The sequence below is a fragment of the Carcharodon carcharias genome, chromosome 4, assembly GCF_017639515.1.
Source record: "Carcharodon carcharias isolate sCarCar2 chromosome 4, sCarCar2.pri, whole genome shotgun sequence".
Taxonomy (NCBI): domain Eukaryota; kingdom Metazoa; phylum Chordata; class Chondrichthyes; order Lamniformes; family Lamnidae; genus Carcharodon; species Carcharodon carcharias.
The window spans coordinates 183,488,013-183,509,197 of NC_054470.1; the positions used below are offsets into that span (position 1 = coordinate 183,488,013).

General features: G+C 46.4%; 1 protein-coding gene across 2 annotated transcripts in view; it reads right to left on the reverse strand.

The window, feature by feature from the left end:
* galntl6 (polypeptide N-acetylgalactosaminyltransferase like 6) overlaps window positions 1–21,185 on the reverse strand; it is a 1,468,073-nt gene that overhangs the window by 920,386 nt on the left and 526,502 nt on the right. For both annotated transcript variants that reach the window (XM_041186365.1, XM_041186364.1), the window contains one exon: window positions 525–691. In XM_041186365.1, coding sequence (XP_041042299.1) covers window positions 525–691 — 167 coding nt within the window. The remainder of the gene's footprint in view (window positions 1–524; window positions 692–21,185) is intronic.

Genomic DNA, 21,185 nt, shown 5'->3' on the forward strand with positions numbered 1-21,185 from the left:
ACATTATCCAGCTGACGGTGAGGGAAAATTCTTAACTAATGGGGCATAGTGTGAGATTCCCTATTCCAATAAATTTGGGTGGTTATTATATGATAATTATACAAAAATGGGCCCTGATGTATCGTCAAATAATCAAGGTATTAGCCACTGTGCAAATATTCCACTTGCTAAGGTATTCTTTGGTAAAGATGGATATTGCCTCTATCTTGTTGACTTGTGTGACCTGAATGTGCCCTTGAATGTGTTGATGCAAAACTCTGTGCTATCTTCTCTTTATGTTATCTAGCAAACTGCACTATCCCACGACTGCATTTTCTATCAGGTCAGTGAACTCTTAGAGAAAAAGATTTGCCTCCGTCACAGCAGCATTTTAAAATATGCAGCAGATGTTACAAGCCGAAGAGAGGGTTGACAAGCCAGCGAAGCGCTGGAAATAATCAGATCGAACACAACAAGGATGCAATGAACTCGGCAAACACTGGGGCGGGGGAAAGAGGTCACTCACTGCAGGCGCCCTTGCTTACCTCTGTCGCTGAAGTCATCCACAAGAATGATCTCTGCTACCAGCTGGTCTGGCGAACGGCTGATGACACTGTGCACTGTCCGCAGCAGTGACGACCAACCCTCATTGTGGAAAGGGATGATGATACTGGTGTTTGGCAACTTCTCCAGATACATTTTATGCTTGCAGCTGGAAAGAGATAAAAGAAAGGTCAGTGAGAGAGTGACGGGGACAGGGGACGGGGGTGTGGGGGTGTCGTCTCATTCACTGATGGGTCACTGTGAACATACAAAATTGGCCAGTGGGGAAAGACCAGCTGGCCCACCAAGCCTACCCAACACTCACGATAGAGGTCATGGAGGTCCACAGCACAGAAAAAGGCCCTTCGGCCCATCAAGTCTGCGCCAGTCAAACAAGTACTTAACTATTCTAATCCTGTTTTCCAGCACTAGGCCCATAGCCTTGTATGCCAGGGCATCGCAAGTGCACATCCAAATACTTCTTAAATGTTATGAGGGTTTCTGCCTCTACCACCCTTTCAGGCAGTGAGTTCCAGATTCCCACCACCACGATGGCCTCAGCATCCTGACCAAACACTTCCTTTCTCTCTCACTCCCTTCCCTCACCTTCTCCCAATGTATTGTCTCTTGGGAGTGGCAAAAATGCCGAGGGAAAAAAACCCAGAGCCAATAAGGGAGAAAGAAATCAGAAAAAAAAAATCCTCTCTGACCTCCTCAGACCTCTTGGACCAGGTGTTAGTGATTTATACCTTTTACATGATTCAATCTCTACCCCAGTCTGAAACTGGTCCAACTCCATCTTGGAGGCAGACAGAGAGTCAGCGCCCACCACACACAACCAGAAATTAGGATTTCCAACCCTCCAGGACTGGTCTGGAGTCTCCAGGAATTGAAGATCAATCCCCAGGACACAGCTGTGTGCAACCCTGGAGAAAAAAATCATTTAACATTTTTTTTCTTTGGCTGTTTCTCTCTACCAGGTATAAAAATATCGAAAATGGGGCTGGTGGGGGAAAGGCTGTTTGGCTGACAGTCAAGCATCATTCAATTGATATTGAGTCTTTTTACTTTCCAATTGGTGTGGGAAGGCAGTGCGTCACAAGGATGGATGTGTTGGCCGACTAATGTCGGGATCGTGGGGGCAAGTCATGTGATGAAAACTCCAAGAATACTTTTAAGCACAGTTGGCAACCCTACCAGCAACTCACTCACAGGCTCACTACTTCCTGGAAGGAAGATAAACTGGCTAAAGTCCAACCTGTTGCTATTCTCAAATCACTTGACACATTCATGATGGGGGATGGGTGGCAGGGAAGGGAGCCGAAGGGTGAGGATGTCATTTGTTCTGTTCTTGGGGAAGTCTGGTTACTCCAAAGGCAGCACAAGTAAGATTAGGAAATGGAGTAGGCCATTAAGCCTCTCGATCCTGTTTTGCCATTCAATATAATCATAGCTGGTCTGCACCTTACTCCATCTACCAGTAATGCTTAATGCTCTTGTTCAACAGAAATACAGGAAGATGTGGAAACTTTGTTTCATTCTATCCCTCGCTCCTTTTTTACAACTATTTCCTCCTGTCCTCCCGAAGTGACCCGCTGTTGAGGTGCAGTTCCATGGGAGCCAGTAACCTTCCAGCCCTTAACAGCAGGCCTCTTCCCATGCAGTACATTGGGTCATAACATGGACTGCAAGAAAAAAAAATAGCCAATTGGTAGTGCAGAACTTGAATATTGCTGAAAAGAGAGACATGTTGCTGAAGGTTTTCATCTTGCACTCATCAGGACAAACACAAGAATGCCAAATTTCAACCATTACAACAATTTGTACTACAGGAGAAAACTACTGGAGAACACAAGCATGGTCAGTGTTGTCTCCTGCCTGAGGAGGTTGGGATTGAATTTTCCGCACCTCTTTCTCACCAGGAGTTTCTTTCTCTCACCTCCTAGGACATTGTATGGTTGCAGAAGGAATTAGGAAGCACATGGAGCCCCGTGACTGTGGGGCTGGTTTGACGGGCACTTTGTTCTTTACCTGACCGTCATTTTCCTCTGGCTGGAAAGCCAATAGCCAAAAAAAGTGTACATATTTGTATGCACAAAAATTAAGAGCCACTTTTGTTAGGGCCTGCAGTTGGGGCTTGCTTGGCATACTGCAGCTCCATATTGGATAATAGCGGACACAGTGTTAATGATTATCGGATGTGGATTTACTGCGTGCACAGCCTCTTGACAGCAAAGGGAATTCATTGAATCAGCTCTTTCAGCTGGTATCAGTACAGCCACAAGTCAGCAAAATGGGCAATCCATGTTAGTATTAAAAAGAGAAAATGCTGGAAAACCTCAGCAGGTCTGGCAGCATCTGTGGAGAGAGAAACAGAGTTAACGGTTCAAGTCCGGGGGGTTGGACAGACATGGGCCTGGGCGAGCGCATAGCCGATTGCCGCCCACGATTGGCAGTGTGCTGCTATTTTACATGGGTGGGTCAATTAAGGTCAGCCCAGCATGACGCACACCGGGAAACACTGTGCACTCCCTGTGATAGTGGGGGGGTCGGGGGGTGGTAGGCTGAGTCGGGGTCTGCACTCTTTCGTGCATGCGCCTGACAGAGTACAGAAATCTCCCTGAGGCAAAGAGCTGCCTCAGGGAGATCAGGTTTATTTTTGAAAATTTTAATAAAGGAAAAAAAAATTAAGATGGTGGTCACATGAGCTGGGGCACGTCAATGAATTTTATCAAACATTTTTACTAAACTTTAAAAAACCTTCATGAAACCTCATCCTGCCCGTGGGACGAGGTTTCAGGATAAATGCGGAGGCCGCCTGGGCTCTTCCTCTGCCCGCCAACCTTAAGGTTGGATGGGCAGCTCAGTTAATTAGTTTAATCACTATTTAAATAGCCTTAATAGACCTTTGACAGTTCGACGGACGCGCAGCCGACTCCAGTGCGTGCCTGCCGAACTGACGATCTGAATGAAGCGCGGTGACTTTGGGACCCCTGCCTGACATCACTGCGTGACCTGAAGATTCTGCCCTTTAACTCTGTTTCCCTCTCCACATATGCTGCCAGACCTGCTGAGGTTTCCCAGCATTTTCTCTTTTCATCACTGCAGAGATTATTGGAGCTGATCAACCATGACCTGCCGAGAGAATTATTAGCTCACTTTAATGAAGTATGGAGGGCAGTGAAAATCCCTCTCCAAGTCAATGCTCCCCCACTCCGCATTCCTTGCCCACCAATATAACATTTAGTTTCCTTGAGGAACCGACCTTGTTGGAATTTGCCAGTGATCTGGTGTTAACCTATTTTTTAAAAAAAACTGCTAAATTTTAGGATGTGGGTATTGTTGACAAGGTATCATGTATTGCCCCTTGTGTTAACTGCCCTGAGAAGGAAGCAGCAGTGGTGATCGTGTTAGACTTATTCTTGAATCGTTCCATTTGATAAGTTGACACAACTGAGTGATTTAACAGCTACAGAGGGGCAGTTAAGAGTTAACTATGTTGATCTGAGACCACAATCAAATCTAGGCCGAACTGGGTAAGGATACGATGGTCCGAATCTTCTGTTCAGGGTCGGAATTCCTGTTTCCAACCCTGAACAGACAAAACAAAAAAATACTCGCTTAGCTTCCTCTGATTTTTCAGGGCAGTCTCCCAATGGAGGATCCCGCAGACGTCAGTCAGTGCAGGGAACCCCGTAGGGAGCAGCAGGGAGAATCTGTGAAAAAACCATGCCCCCTTTTTATGGCACTAGCTGTCGCATTGTGGTAAGTAGAGAATTTGAATGGCCCAAAGCTTCTTTGAAAAGATATGGAGAAAAGGTAAGTGGCAAAGTAGGTAAAGGGGTAGGATGGGTGAGAGTTTAGGGTGGGTAAGGGGGTAGGATGGGTGAGAGGGTAAGGTAAGTGGGTAAGATGGGTGAGAGGGTAAGGTGGGTAAGGCAAGTAGATAGGGCAATAGGGTGGTAGTTATTTTCCAATTTATTTATTTATGGGATGCGGGTGTTGCTGGCTGGGCCAGCATTTATTGCCCATCCCTAACTTCCCTTGAGAAGGTGGTGATGAGCTGCCTTCTTGAACCGCTGCAGGTAGTTGGGTAGGGTGGTTATGTTGGGTCAGATCAGAGGTTAGGGAGTGAGTTGGGCGAGGGGGGGGGGGGTGGTAATCAGCTCAGGTGGGCATCAGGGTGTCAGTGGGGGAGTCAGGGGGTGGGGGGGTTGTAGTAAGGGTTCGATTAGGATGGGGAAGGTGGGTGGTGGGCTCAGGGAGGAGTCGGGGAAGGGGACAGTGTGAGCGATTCGGGGGGTCAGTTGTATAGTTACCCAGGTTTAGACCAGGTTTTAATCTGTCTAATATTTCCTGGATAACTATTTGGTAAGTAAGTCGGAACTCTCGGAGTCTCCAGCTCTAACGCAGAGTCGGAGACTTATTTGGAGGGTCCCGGGAAGGAGGGGAATTGCCCATCGGGCATTCAAACATTTTTGCAATTGCCGCAGAGCCATTGTGATGGGACTTCTAGGGGTTCCCGTACCCCACTCGGGGGCGGGGGGGCGGGGGGGGGGGTAAGTTCAGTCTCCTTCTCAAAGGGACGTTAGTGAACTAGTTGGATTTTTGCAACACTCTGGCAGCTTCACAGTCACATCTGGCGGTACCAACTTTTTAATCCCACATTTTCTTTTCAACGGTATTCAAATTCTTAAGTTACCAATGGTGGGATTTGAACTCACATTCACCGGACCATTCATTCAGGTCCCTGGATCACCAGTCCAGCAACATAACCATTACGATACAATATAGGACCAATTGTGGTCTGGGTCTCGGCGTGAATAGAGACTCAGACCCAAATGGAGTCTAAAAGCAGGGAAGTAGCGAAGGGAGGCGACTTTCCCAATCCAAAATATGATGCAAACATGCCTAAATTTGTTATGCAAACCATTTCTAGCCAAGTGGTCCTATTCTAAACCCTAATGCTCTGCTGTGTATAAATCTGGAATAAGCACTTTTTGCCATGATGAAACCTAGAGTCAACTCTCAATTTACAGTTTAGCCATTCTTGAAGTTTCTGTCAGCTCACTTGTCTACTCCTGCACTACAGTAGAGCGCGGAGAGAGTGGTCATTTGAATCTCTCACCCCCTGACTCTCAGCCCTGCTGCTCATGGTGTTCTATATAAGTTGGAGTCTGCGGTAGTTTTAAAGATTGTGTAAAGCCCAGCATGGTTTGAAATGACAGCATTTAGCTTCAAGCCAAATATTAATGGAACATTCTCACATGTTGCTGGATCAGATTGTGAAACTGCGCTGAGCCTTGTCCATCTGGAGACCTTAAATAAGTGAACAATTTCCCCCAAGTTCCCACATGATTATAGTAGTAAGGCACTGGCTGGTAGTTAAACTGTAGCACAATGTTCTAAAGCACTTCACTCAACTCATGAACAATCCTCATTTACCATGTAGGACATTGCAAAATGCTGCTTTTGCAGTTATATTCCTCATTCATTGAAGGGGCCAGGTGTCATTAAAGTCCTTTGGTTTTTTCACTCTTTCTTTGTGCAGTGTTTCCATTCTGATCACAGCCCACTCAAACCCCTCTGCCACAAGGCTAGATAGCTCATACAGTTGAGAAGAGGGGAGCTTTCATAAGGTCATAAGAAATGAGAGCAAGAGTAGGCCGTTCATCCTATTGAGCCTGCTCCGCCATTCAACAAAATCATGGCTGATCTGATTGTGGCCTTAACTCCACTTTCCTGTCAGTCTCTCATAACTCTTGACTCCTTTGTAGATCAAAGCTCGGCCTTGAATATGTTCAGTGACCTCCAATGCTGTGTGGGGAAGAGAATTCCAAGGACTAATGGCTGTCTGAGAGAAGGAATTCCTCCTGATCTCTGTCTTAAATGGAAGAATCCTTATTTTGAATCCTTGCCTCCTAGTTTCAGATTCCCCACGAGGGGGAACAGTTTCTCTGCATCTACCTCGTCAAGCCCCTTCAGAATCTTATCTGATTCAATAAGATCCCCTTTCATTCTTTTAAACTCCAATGGGTACAGGCCCAACCTGCTCAACCTTTCGAAAGACAACCCCAAGAATCAGTCTAGCGATCCATCTCTGAATTGCTTCCAATGAAAGTATATCCCTCCCTAAGGTGACCAAAATGGTACACAGTACTCTAGTTGTACAGCCGTAGCAAGACTTCCCGACTTTTATACTCCATCCCTCTTGCAATAAAGGCCAACACTCCACTTGTCTTCCTTATTACTTGCTGTACCTGAATGCTATAACTTGTTGTGATTAAGGTACAAGGACACCCAGACCCCTCTGTACTGCAGTGTCCTGTCGTCTCTCTCCATTTAATTAATATTCTGTTTCGCTATTCACCGTTAGCACCCTGGGCTCAATTACGGATTACACATAGTTTCACTATGTGATCACTTCAGTTATTATATTGGAGCTTCTTTCCAGTGTGGATAGCACTCTAGCCTCTAAGTCAAAGGTTTCAAGGTTCTAATCATACGTCAGTATCTTGACTACCTAACTCAGGCTGGAATCACAGACTCACACAATGCAGAAGAGGCCCTTCGGCCCATTGAGTCTGCACCAACACGTGAGAAACACCTGACCTACCTACCTAATCCCATTTACCGGCACTTGGCCCATAGCCTTGAATGTAATGATGTGCCAAGTGCTCATCCAGGTACTTTTTAAAGGATGTGAGGCAACCCCCCTCCACCACCCTCCTAGGCAACGCATTCCAGACCGTCACAACCCACTGAGTAAAAAAGTTTTTCCTCACATCCCCCCTTAACCTCTTGCCCCTCACCTTGAACTTATGCCCCCTTGTGACTGACCCTTCCACTAAGGGAAACAGCTGCTCCTTATCCACCCTGTCCATGCCCCTCATAATCAGGTCACCCCTCAGTCTTTTCTGCTCCAATGAAAACAATCCAAGTCTATCCAACCTCTCTTCATAACTTAAACGTTTCATCCCAGGCAACATCCTGGTGAATCTCCCCTGCACCCCCTCCAGTGCAATCACATCCTTCCTATAATGTGGCGACCAGAACTGCACACAGTACTCCAGCTGTGGCCTCACCAAGGTTCTATACAACTCCAACATGACCTCTCTACTTTTGTAATCTATGTCTCGATTGATAAAGGCAAGTGTCCTGTTTGCCCTTATCACCACCCCACTAACATGACCCTCCGCCTTCAGAGATCTATGGACACACACACCAAGGTCCCTTTGTTCCTCAGAAATTCCTAGTGTCATGCCATTCATTGAATACTTCCTTGTCAAATTACTCCTTCCAAAGTGTATCACCTCACACTTTTCAGGGTTAAATTCCATCTGCCACTTATCTGCCTATTTGACCATCCCATCTATATCTTCCTGTAGCCCAAGACACTCAACCTCACTGATAACCACCCGGCCAATCTTTGTGGCTTCCACAAGCTTACTAATCCTACCCCACACATAGTCATCTATGTTGTTTATATAAATGACAAATAATAGGGGACCGAGCACAGATCCCTGTGGTACGCCACTGGACACTGGCTTCCAGTCAATAAAGCATCCTTCCGTCATCACCTTCTGTCTCCTACAACTAAGCCAATTTTGAATCCACCTTATCAAATTACCCTGTATCCCATGTGCATTTGCCTTCTTTATAAGTCTTCCATGTGGGACCTTGTCAATGGCTTTGCTGAAATCCATATAAACTACATCAAGGGCACTACCCTCATCTACACACCTGGCACCTCCTCAAAAAATTCAATCAAATTTGTTAGGCATGACCTCCCTCTGACAAAGCCATGCTGACTATCCCTGATCAAATTTTGCCTCTCCAAGTGGAGATAGATAATCTCCTTCAGAATTTTCTCCAATAGTTTCCCTACTACTGGCGTGAGAGTCACTGGCCTGTAGTTCCCTGGCTTATCTCTACAACCCTTCTTAAATAGCGGAACCACGTTAGCTGTTCTCCAGTACTCTGGCACCTCCCCCGTGGCCAGAAAGGAATTAAAAATTTGGGGCAGAGCCCCTGCGATCTCCTCCCTTGCCTCCCTCAGCAGTCTGGGACACAAATTATTCAGACCTGGAGATTTGTCCACTTTTAAGTCTGCCACTTTTAACACCTCCTATACCTTGTCACTCCCTATATCAATTTGCTCAAGAACCTCACAGTCTCTCTCTCTGAGTTCCATATCTTCATCCTCATTCTCTTGCGTGAAGACAGATGTGAAGTATTCGTTCAACACTCTAGCGATGTCCTCTGGCTCCACCCATAGATTGCCCCCTTGGTCCCTTATGGGCCCTACTCTTTCCCTGGTTATCCTATTCCCATTGATATACTTATAGAATATCTTGGGATTTTCCCAACTTTTACCAGCCAGAGCTTTTTCATATCCCCTCTTTGCTCTCCTAATTGCTTTCTTAAGCTCCACCCTTCATTTTCTGTACTCCACTAATGCCTCTGCTGATTTGTTTCCCTTGTACCTGCTAAAAGCCTTTCTTTTCTTTCTCATTGTATTCTCAATATCTCTGGTCATCCATGGTTCTCTGGGCTTGTTACTCCTTCCTATCACCCTGGAGGGAACATGTTGAGCCTGTACTCTCCCCATTTCCTTTTTGAACGCCCCCCCACTGCTCCTCTGTAGACTTCCCCACAAATAGCTGTTCCCAGTCTACCTTGGCCAGATCCTGTCTTATTTTACTAAAATCCACTCTCCCCCAATCCAAAACATTTTTTTGCAACTTGTCTATTTCTTTGTCCATAACAAGCTTGGAACTCCAATGCAGTATGGAGGGAGAGTGCAGCACTGTCAGAGGTACCACCTTCAGGATGAAGTCTTACATTAAGACCCCTGTCTGCCCTCACATGAGGACATAAAATACACCACAGTACTATTTTGATGTAGAGCAGGGGAGTTCCCCCCAGTACCTTAGCCAACATCACTGATTATCTGGTCACAATCACGTTGCTGTTTGTGGGAGATTGCTTTCCACAAGTTAACTGATTCTTACTGTTGTGTATGCCTTTAAGCGACAGCAGCACGCCGTTGTAGTATAAAGGTGTTCAGCAGAACAAAGATTAATGTGGGACTCAGAACAGTACCTCCCACAGTGTGATGTAGAGAATGACATGATAGTAGAATGTGGATTAGTGTCTAGAAGGAGCCAGCACCCATGCATGGTAGTATCTGGGTATGTACATAGTTGTGGGTTAACAATAAATGGTTTATGTTTGAACATACAAGTCTCCAGACCTCTTAGAGAGACACCAAACAACACTACATTACAGCAGTGGCTACAATTCACAAAGTACTTAATTGGCTGTAAAGTATTTTGGGATGCTTTAAGGTTGTTTAAAACAATTTCTTCCTCTCTTTGCTGTTGGTTGCATGCAAATGTTAAAATATAGGGGCAAAGAGATGTACCATCAGCAAAAGAGACAAGTGGGTGGACCCACTCAATCCCGAGATGGGGTGAAGTGTGGGAAGTTGAAAGGGAAATGAATAGCTAGCACGATGTCCAACCAGCATATACTGCTCCCAGCCTGGGAAATACTTCTGCAAAGTAAAACATTCAGCAGCTTGTGGCCAAGACATGTGATTGTGCTCTGCATAACTACAATGAGATGTCACAATCCTTACAATCAGTGGCACTCGTTCAAAGTGTTATTGAGCTAAATTCATTCCATCTCATACTTCAAGATGTTCAAGAGACCTGACTAATTTCTTCACTGTTGGACGCTTCTGATTTCCTGCTTTGATTTTGCTTCTCCTCTCAATTTTGCTTCAAACAGGAGAAGATGAAATCTGTTATGAATAAATACATGTAATTTCATCAACAGGTCAATACGAAGCAGAACACTTTCAATCAGAAAACTTGGAGTTTAATCAGAAAGAAACAACTGTGACAGGGACAAACACAGTTTAGCTAATCAATGCTTGCAGTTGGCCTCACAGAGTTTAAGACTAAAAGGCTATTGGATTGTATCTTGAGCTACATCCTCACTACCTCACCCCACCCTCACTAGAACTGCTTCAGACATCTGTTTGCAATGCAATGCAAGGTGTGCTCTTCAGTTCAAAAACAACGACAGCTTGCATGTATATAGCGCCTCTAACGTAATAAAATGGCCCCAGGCATTTCATTGTAGCAATATCAAAGAACGTTTGACACCGAGCCACATAAGGAGAGGGTAAGGCAGTCAGCTTCAAAGAGGCATGTTTTATGGAGTGTCTTAAAGGAGGGAAACGAAGTAGAGAGGCCATGAGGTTTAGTGAGGGAATTTTAGGGCTTAGGCAAATGAAGGCTTGGCATCTGACAGTGAAGCGATTAAAATTAGTGATGCTCAAGGGTCCAAGATCAGAGGAGTGCAGATATCTTGGAGGGCTCTAGGCCTGCAGGAGATTATAGAGATGTGGTGGGTGGAGGGGGGTGGGGGAGGGGGGGGGGTTTGAAAACAAAGATGAGAATTTTAAAATCAAGATGCTGTTTGACCTGGAACCAAGTAGGTCAGCAGGCACGGTGGGGGTGGGTGACAGGTGAACTTGCTGCAAGTTAGGGCACAGGTAGCAGGGTTCTGGATGATGTTAAGGTTATTGGCAGTGGGAAATGCAAATCTGGTCAGGCATGTGTTGGAATAGTCTGGAGGTCTGGCATGGACGAGGATTTCAGCAGCAGGTGAGCTGAGGCAGGGGTGGAGTAGGATGATGATATAGAGGTGGTAATAGGTTGTCTTGGCGATGGAGCAAATGTGCGATCAGAAGCTCATCTCACCCTGAAATAGGACATCAAGATTGCCAGGGAGATGGATGAAGTCGGTGGCTCAGAAAATGGGGCAGGGACTAAAAACAATGGTTCCAATCTTCACTTGGAGATTTCTGTTCATCCAATGTTGTGTGCCGGAGAAGCAGTTGGGCAATTTAGAAACAGGGGAAGGGTCGAGAGAGGTAGCGGTGAGGTAGAGGTGGGTGCCTTTGGCAGGCACATGGAACTGACTGTGTTTTTCACTGATATCATGGAGGGCAGCAGGTAAATGAGAAATAGGAGGAGTTCAAGAATAGATCCTTGGAGACACTAGAGGTAACAAACCTCCAAGAACATTGTACTCTTCCAATTTTGGCCCCTTGCACATCCCCAGTTTACATCACTCCACCACTAGCAGCTGTGCCTTTAACTGCCCAGACACTAAACTCCGCAAATTGCACCCTGCACTTCTCCTCCTTAAAACCGCTCCTTAAAACTCACACCTTTGATCAAGCGTTTGGTCACCGGTCCTACATAAAACTATCAGCTGGATTTTCAAGTCCCACCAGCCGCCTGGATCGTCTGGTCCCGCCGGAAGTCAATGGGCTTTTGGCTGGGTCGCCGAATCTCCTGCAGTGGGTCCAGCCACCACAGGGCTGGAAAATCCCGGCCTTGGGGGAGGGTTTTCCCCTCCTTGGGTGGGCTCAGCGGGGGTGGTCGGGAAGCCGCCCGCCGTCCGCGATAGGGGCCGGACTGTGATTTCAGGCTGGCTGGCCAATAAAGGCCCACTCAGTGTGAAACACGAGCAGCAACGCTCAGCGCTGCCAGTGTGTGTGTGTGTGTGTGGGGGGGGGGAGAGGTGGGCGAGCAATAACTTTGTGCATGCGCGTGAGCATGCGCTTGAAAGTATCCCTGAGACAGAGATACCTCAGGGAGAAGAACAGTTTTCGAAATAAAAAAATAAAGGTTTATAATATATTAGAAACCTCGTCCCCTCATGTGACTCTGTCCGTAAGGTTGGACGGGCAGCTAAAAATTTCTTTTCATTACATTTTTAATGGCCTTAATAGGCGATAGATTGAAATATCGCGCGAGTGCGCAATGATGTCAGGACACTCGCCCAACATCACCGCGTGTCATTTTATGCACAGTTGGGTCAGGCGCATGCCTGTCCGCTGAGCTCAAAATTCTCCCCTCTGGCTTGCTGTCAAATTTTGTTTGATAATTGCCCCTTTGAACTGCCCTGGGACAGCTTGCTATGTTAAAGGCAATATAAAAATGCATCATCGATCATGATGGTCCCACAAAGACCACAAAGGAGAAGAGAGTGGCTTAATGCATCTCACCCCAACTGTTGCATATTGACACCGATGTTTCAGGGTTTTACCAAGTGACACATTAATTTTGGAGTTACTTTTGGAAGGTGGTTGTCATGTTTACTCCCCATTTATTCTGAAAATTTGATACTTGTCAATAAGATTGAAGCTTAGGTATCAGGCAGCGATGAGTGAATATGAAGACGTGGTACAAACCCAGAATTTTGTTCACACAAAGTGTAAGAGTTGTGGAGTATGTTACACACTGAAGATTACTGAAGTGGATATCATGCAAAGTCCAAAACGCAATGGAATGCGTTGCTGGGGAGAAAGGATGAGCTGAGGGATACAGTGACATGGGGACTTGATAAGGTGATTCTATGGATTCTACAGTAAATTTTATGGGAAACGGGGGAAAACTCTCCATTCGATGGAGTCATTCTTGACACAAAGGAAGATGGTTGTGCTTGTTGGAGGTCAATCATCTCAGCCTCAGGACATCACTGCAGGAGTTCCTTAGGGTAGTGTCCAGGGTAGTGGGATGCAAGTGAATGTCTTTGATATCAAGCCTGCAATTGATCGAGCCTGCCATCAAGAAGCCCTAGCAAAAATGGAGTCAATGGGAAACGGGAGAAAACTCTCCATTCAATGGAATCACATTTAACACAAAGGAAGGTGGTTGTGGTTGTTAGAGGTCAGTCATCTCAGCTCTAGAACATCGTTGCAGGAGTTACTTAGGGTAGTGTTCTCAGCCCAACCATCTCCAGTTGCTTCATCAATGACCATCCTCCCAAATAATGTCAGAAAGGGGATGTTTGCTGATGATTGCACAATGTTCAGCACCATTTGTGACACCTCAGATGCTGAAGCAGTCCATGTTGAAATGCAAGACCTGGACAATATCCATGCTTGGGCTGACAAGTGTTAAGTAACATTCATGCCACACAAGTGCCAGGCAATGACCATCTCCAACAAGAGAGAGTCTAACCACTCCCCCCTTGACGTTCAATGGCATTACCATCACTGAATCCCCCACTATCAACATCCTGGGGGGTTACAATTGATCGGAATCAGGACTAGCCATATAAATATTGTAGCTACAAGAGCAGGTCAGAGGCTAGGAATCCTGTGATGAGTTACCCACCTCTTGACTTCCCAAAGACTGTCCTCCATCTACAAGGCACAATTCAGGAGTGTGATGGAATACACTCCACTTGCCTGGATGAGTGCAGCTTCCACAACACTCAAGAAGCTTGACACCGTCCAGGACAAAGAAGCCTGATTGAGGGCACCACATCCACAAACATTCACTCCCTCCACCACCGACGCACAGTAGCAGCAGTGAGTACCATCTACAAGATGTACTGTAGGAATTCACCAAGGCTCCTTAGGCAGCACCTTCCAAACCCACAACCAATACCATCTACAAGGATAAGGGCAGCACCACCTGCAAGTTCCCCTCCAAGCCATATACCATCCTGGCTTGGAACAATAATGCTGTTCTTCATTGTCGCTGGGTCAAAATCCTGGAACTGTTTTTCTTTATTCTTTCATTGGGATGTGGGTGCTGCTAGCAAGGCCAGCATTTGTTGCCCATCCCCAATTGCCCTTGAATTGAGTGGCTTGCCACACCATTTCAAAGGGCAGTTCAGAGTCAACTATATTGCTGTGGGTCTGCAGTCACATGTAGGTCAGACTGGGTAAGGAAGTCAGATTTCTTTCCCTGGACATCAGTGAACCAGATTACTGAGGCTAACTTTTCAATTCCAGACTTGTTAAATTAATTTAAATTCTACCAGCTGTTGTAGTGGGATTTGATCTCTTGTCCCAAGAACATTAGCTGGGGCCTCTGGATTTCAAGACCAGTGGCATTATCATTATGCCATCATCTCCCGCAAACTGCCTTCCTAACAGCACTGTAGGTGAACCTACATCACATAGACACAGCAGTTCAAGAACATGGCTCAGCATCTTCTCAAAAGCAATTAGGGATGGGCAACCAATGCCAGCCTTGCCAGCAATGCGCACATTTCATGAACTAATAAGAAAAGTGGTGACTGCTATTGTTCTTGACTAGGGAATGAGAAACCAATGGTTTTGGTACTAGTCCGGCAACCTAGATATTAATCTCCTCTGCTGTTCCACTCTGATAAGCGTGAAATTCAATAAATCTGATAACTTGTGACCTGGGGCCAGAGGAAATAACATTGAAGGCTATTGAGCCAGGGTAAAAACCTAACAGATTCATTAATGCCATTTAGGAAAAGGAACATCCCACCCCACATGAGGTTTGGTTTATATGTGGCTCTTGCCCTAAATGAGGTGGTTGACAGTTAACAACATTAAGGAACTAAGGCTGGACAATAAATAATGTCTTACCAGAGTCACCCACATCCTAAGAACTTGCTTTGGAGCATTCAGTGAAATTCAGAGCATTGTACGAATAATAGGAGTGATTGGCAGTCTCACGTTCATGCTGAATGGGTTTGCTAATCATTTTGTTGAACAGGAAGACATCAGGGCAAGAGGTCTGAAAGGTAATGCCTAATTTGGAGGATTCCTGTAGAGGGTGAATGACACAGTACAAGGTGAGAAAACCAAAGGACATGATGCTCAGTTTGCCCGAGGAAGAGGTGCCTGATCAGGCTGCAAACGTGTGCTCTCAGCTTGCGGGATTTTGTGATGATAAACGCTGAGTTGAAAATTGGTTAACTTTTTGTCCCACTTTCCAAAAGCGTAATTTCTGTATTAACGTAGAATAAGTAAAAGATTTGTACAGCCTACTCGCCCGCATAGAATCAAAGTAGGCCATTAAAATAAAAGCGATCATTCTGAAAGTGCTGATGTTACTAATTTGAATGTGCTCAATTATCAGGATGTTTCCTCGCAAAAGGGTCCATATATCACCCACATTTCAGAGCAGCTATGTTAACACGCTAACGCCACAATAATTTTAGAGTTCTCAGCTAAGCAGGCATTGCCTGGAATATGGAATTCCTTGAGCAAGGCTTTTTTTAAATCACCCTCCCTGTTGACATTAGATATCTGGTTTATTAGTCATGCTCCAGGGATTTGGGTGGAATTTTACCAGGACCTTGGAGATAGATTTAGCAATGGTTGACGGTGTGGGGAGCAGGGGGAAAAAACAAAATTAATTTAAAAAAAAGATTGCAGAAAGGAAGGCCAAAACATTCCCACTTTGTCCGTTTTTTTGCCTGGTAGTGGTGGTGGTGGTGGTTGGGGGGGTGGGGGGTTGGGGGGGGGGGGGTGCGGTTTAGCGCAATGATTGCAACATGCCCAGTAGCAGTGGGAAGTCAATCAAGATGGATAATTAGGCAATCAACTGCCAGCTTACACCAAGACTGCAATTCTCCCAACATCACCCCATGTCAGCACCTCGGCAACTCAGTGGAAGCAGCGGCACAGTGGGAGATGGGAGTGGTGTGAGCGTTCAAGGGCTTTGCAAACTTTAATGACGATAATGGGGCAAAGCTCAGGACTGCTGGCAGAGGCTTGCCATTGGATGAGGAGTTCCTGGAGGCTGATATGTCTGAAACAGCTGGGGGTTGATGCAGTGCCATCCAGCTGATCTCCCCTCCATTCCATCCCTGCCTCACCTGCTGCATTCCCCTCGGCAGTACTCCGACTGCAGGCACAGTGAAGGCTGCCAGCTGCTCTTGCACTGGGCCTATGAAAAATCAAACCCCTGCTTTCTGCACCACAGTCCTTCATGGAACAGTGACCCTGGAGGCAGCCTGCTAACGGTTCATCATCCGGAAAATTGGCCCAAGGGGCAAGTTGCAGATCTGAACGGGTTGAGTTTCCATAAATACCACCCCTCCCCCACCATGACCAAAAAGTTTGGAAAAGCCTCTCCTTGAGTGTAAAATCCAGAATGACATTTGAGTGCAGTACTGAGAGAGAGAGCTGCGCTGTCGGAAATGGCATCCTTCAGTTGAGACATTAAACTGAGTCCTTGGCCGGGATTTTCCAGCCCCATCGTGGGTGGGACCCGCCGCGGGCCAGGGAGTGCCCCAGTCAGAAGTCCATTGACTTGCGGCGGGACCGCAAGATCCTAGCGGTGGGCGGGTGCGCACAATCCCGCCCCTTGTCTGCCTTTTCAGGTGAACGCAAAAGATCCCACGGCACTATTTGAAAAAGATTTCTCCTCGTCTCTCAACAGCTAGAGTATTGGGTACCGTTATGGAATCTGCATTATAGAAAGGATGTGATTGCACTAGAGAGAGTGCAGAGGAGATTTACCAGGACGTTGCCTGGGCTGGAGAGTTTTAGCTATGAGGAGAGATTGGATGGACTGGGGTGATTTTCCCTGGAACAGAGGAGATTGAGGGGGGACATGATTGAGGTGTATAAAATTATGAGGGGCATAGATAGGTTAGTCAGGAAGGAACTTTTCCTCTTGGCGGAGGGATCAATAACCAGGGGGCATAGATTTAAGGTAAGGGGCAGGAGGTTTAAAGGTGATGTGAGGAAGAATTTTTTCAGCCAGAGGATGGTGGGAATCTGGAACTCACTGCCTGAAAGGGTGGTAGAGACGGAAACCCTGATAATATTGAAGAAGCATTTGGATGTGCACTTGCGATGCCATGGCATACAAGGCTATGGGCCTAGTGCTGGAAAATGGGATTAGGATAGTTAGGTACTTGTTTGACTGGTGCAGGCTCGATGGGCCAAAGGACCTTTTTCTGTGCTGTAGACCTCTATGACTCTGTGACTCTATTACCAACATTTCTAGTCATAATTACACAGTTGTTTGTGCAACCTGGCTGCCATCGTTTGTTACATCCTATCAGTGGCTGCAGTTCAAAGCAGCAACTTGCTTTTATACAGAACTTGCAATGTGGTAAAATATCCCAAGACACTTCATAGAGGCATGATCAAACAAAACTTGACGCTGAGCCACATACGGCGATATTTGGGTAGATGACCAAAACTTGGTCAAAGAGTTTAAGGGGCATTTTAAAGAAGGAAAGACGTTGGGAGAAAATTCCAAAGCTTAGGGCCTCAGCAACCTAAGGCATGGCTGCCAGTGGTGAAATGGTTCAAATTGTCAACACCAAAATTGGAGGAGCCCAGATATCTTGGAGGGTTGTAGGACTGGAGGAGTTCACAGAGTTAGGGAAAGGTGAGACCATGGATGGGTCCGAAAACAAAGATAAGAATTCTAAACTTGAGGTATTGTACAACTAAGAGCCCATGTAGGTCAGCGAACATAGAAGTGTGGGGTGAACAGGACAAGATTAGGTTGAGAGAGCAGGATTTGGGTGAGCTTAAATCATGGAGATTGGAGTCCAGCCAGGTGTATGCTGGAAAGGTTGATATAGTCTGAAGGTAACAATGGCAGGATTGAGGGTTTCAGCAGCAGCTGAGCTGAGGCAGGAGCAGAGGCATTGACTTTGCAGATCTTAGTGATGCTGCAGATGTTTGGTTGGAAGCTCACCACAGCTTAAAATACGACATCAATTTGCAAACACCCTTCATTTGCAGAAAAGAGCATTGGGGTGTCCTGATGTATGGACGGTACTATATAAATGCAAGTTATTTCCTTTTTTATGCTGACATGGTCTCTGCTGCAATCGCTGTCAGATTGTCCACTCCATGGTCTCACCAGCGACTTAATTAAAAAATAGGCTAATGGCAGCCAGCAATTTACCATGAACCACCCTCTCTCAGCTGATGAATCAGTACTCCTGTGTTGAACATTACTTAGAGGAAGCATTGAGGGTGGCAAGGGCGCAGAATGGATGGGGGACTTCAATGCCCATCACCAAGAGTGGCTCGGTAGCACCGCTACTGACCGAGCTGGCTGAGTCCTAAAGGACATAGCTGCTAGACTGGGTCTGCAGCAGGTGGTGAGGGAATCAATAAGAGGGAGAAACATACTTGATCTCATCCTCACCAATCTGCCTGCCGCAGATGCATCTGTCCATGACAGTATCGGTAGGTGTGACCACTGCACAGTCATTGTGGTGATGAGGTTCTGCCTTCATGTTGAGGATACCCTCCATCATGTTGCATGGCACTGCCACCATACTAAATGGGATAGATTTGAAACAGATCTAGTAACTGAATACTGGGCATCCATGAGGCGCTGTGGGCCATCAGCAGCAGCAGAATTGTATTCAAACACAATTTGTAACCTTATGGCCCAGCATATCTACCATTACCATCAATCTAGGGGATCAACCCTGGTTTAATGAAGAGTGCAGAAGGGCATGCCAGGAGCAGCACTGGCATACCTAAAAATGAGGTGTCAACCTGGTGAAGCTATAACACAGGACTACTTGCCAAACAGCATAAGCAGCAAGTGATAGACGGAGCTAAGCGATCCCACAACCAGTGGATCAGATCTAAGCTCTGCAGCCCTGTCACATCCAGTTGTGAATGGTGATGGACAATTAAACAACTCACTGGAGGAGGAGGCTCTACAAATATCCACATCCTCAATGATGGAGGAGCCCAAACCGCAGCACAAAAGATAAGGCTAAAACATTCGCAACAATCTTCAGCCAGAAGTGCAGAGTGGATCATCCACCTTGGCCTCCTCCGGAGGTCCCCAGCATCACAGATGCCAGTCTTCAGCCAATTCGATTCCTCCACGTGATATCAAGAAACGGCTGTAGGCACTGGATACTGCAAAGGCTATGGGCCCTGACAGTATTCCAACAATAGTACTGAAGACTTGTGCTCCAGAATTTGCTGAGCCCCTGGCCAACCTGTTTCAGTACAGCTACAAGACTGGCATCTACCCGGCTATGTGGAAAATTGCCCAGGTATGTCCTGTACACAAAAAGCAGAACAAATCCAACCTGGCCAATTAGCGCCCCATCAGTCTACTCTCCATCATCAGTAAAGTAATGGAAAGGGTCATCAATAGTGTTATCAAGCGGCACTTACTTAGCAATAACCTGCTCACTGATGCCCAGTTTGGGTTCTGCCAGGGCCACTCAGCTCCTGACCTCATTACAGCCTTGGTTCAAACATGGACAAAAGAGCTGAACTCCCAAGGTGAGGTGACAGTGACTGCCCTTGACATCAAGGCAGCATTTGTCTGAGTGTAGCATCAAGGAGCCCTAGCAAAACTGGAGTCAATGGGAATCAGGGGGAAAACTCTCCACTGATTGGAGTCATACCTAGCACAAAGGAAGATAGTTGTAGTTGTTGGAGGGCAGTCATTTCAGGTCCAGGGCATCATTGCAGGAGTTCTTCAGGGTAGTGTCCTCGGCCCAACCATCTTCAGCTGCTTCATCAATGACCTTCCTTCCATCATAAGGTCAGAAGTGGGGATGTTCGCTGATGATTGCACAATGTTCAGCACCATTCCTCAGATACTGAAGCAGCCCATGTCCAAATGCAGCAAGACCTGGACAATATGCAGCTTGGGCTGACAAGTGGCAAGTAACATTCGCGCCACACAAGTGTCAGGCAAAGACCAACTCCAACAAGAGAGAATCCAACCATTGCTGCTTGATGTTCAGTGGCATTACCATCACTGAATCCCCCATTATCAACATCCTGGGGTTTACCATTGACCTGAACTGAACTGGACTAGCCATATAATTACTGTGGCTACAAGAGCAGGTCAAAGGCTAGGAATTGTGCAATAAGTAACTCACCTCCTAACTCCCCAAAGCCTGTCCACCATCTACAAGGTACAAATCAGGAGTGCGATGGAATACTCCCCACTTGCCTAGATGAGTGCAGCTCCCACAACATTGAAGAAGCTGGACACAGTCCTGGACAAAGCAGTCTGCTTGATTGGCACCACATCCACAAACATTCACTCTCTCCACCACCAACGCACAGCAGCAGCAGTGTGTACTATCTACAAGATGCACTGCAGGAATTCACCAAGGATCCTTAGACAGCACCTTCCAAACCCTCAATCACTACCTCCTAGAAGGACAAGGACAGCAGATAGATGGGTACACCACAACCTGGAAGTTCCCTTCCAAGTCACCATCCTGACTTGGAAATATATCGCCGTTCCTTCACTGTCGCTAGGTCAAAATCCTGGAACTCCCTCCCTAACAGCACTGTGGGTGTACCGACGCCATATGAGCTGCAACAGTTCAAGAAGGCAGCTCACCACCACCTTCTCAAGGGCAACTAGGGATGGGCAATAAATTCTGGCCCAGCCAGCAATGCCCACATCCCGTGAATGAATAAAAAAAATGTGCCAGTCGTTCGAATGAGCTTTAGCCCCAATGGTTCTGGATGAGGAATAACATCGGGCAGGACATCAGGAGGACTCCACTTTGTGATTCTTCAAACATCTTTAATGCTTGCCCAAAGAATGAGGTAGGATGTTGGTTTGACATCACCAGTAAGTCTGAGCCAACGGGAGAAACGCTGAGTTGGCACAGCTTTCAATAATGAAATCACTCACTGTGTGAACATAGCTGGTCGTTATGAGGCATTGCACCTGCTGAACATTCATTTACTATCTTTTATTCTGAATGACATTCACAGGAACAGGACGAGGGCATTCAGCCTTTTGAGTCTGTTCCACTATTCAATTAGATCATAGCTGATCTGTAACTTAACTCTACCTTCCGGCCTTGGTTCTCTGACCCCAAGA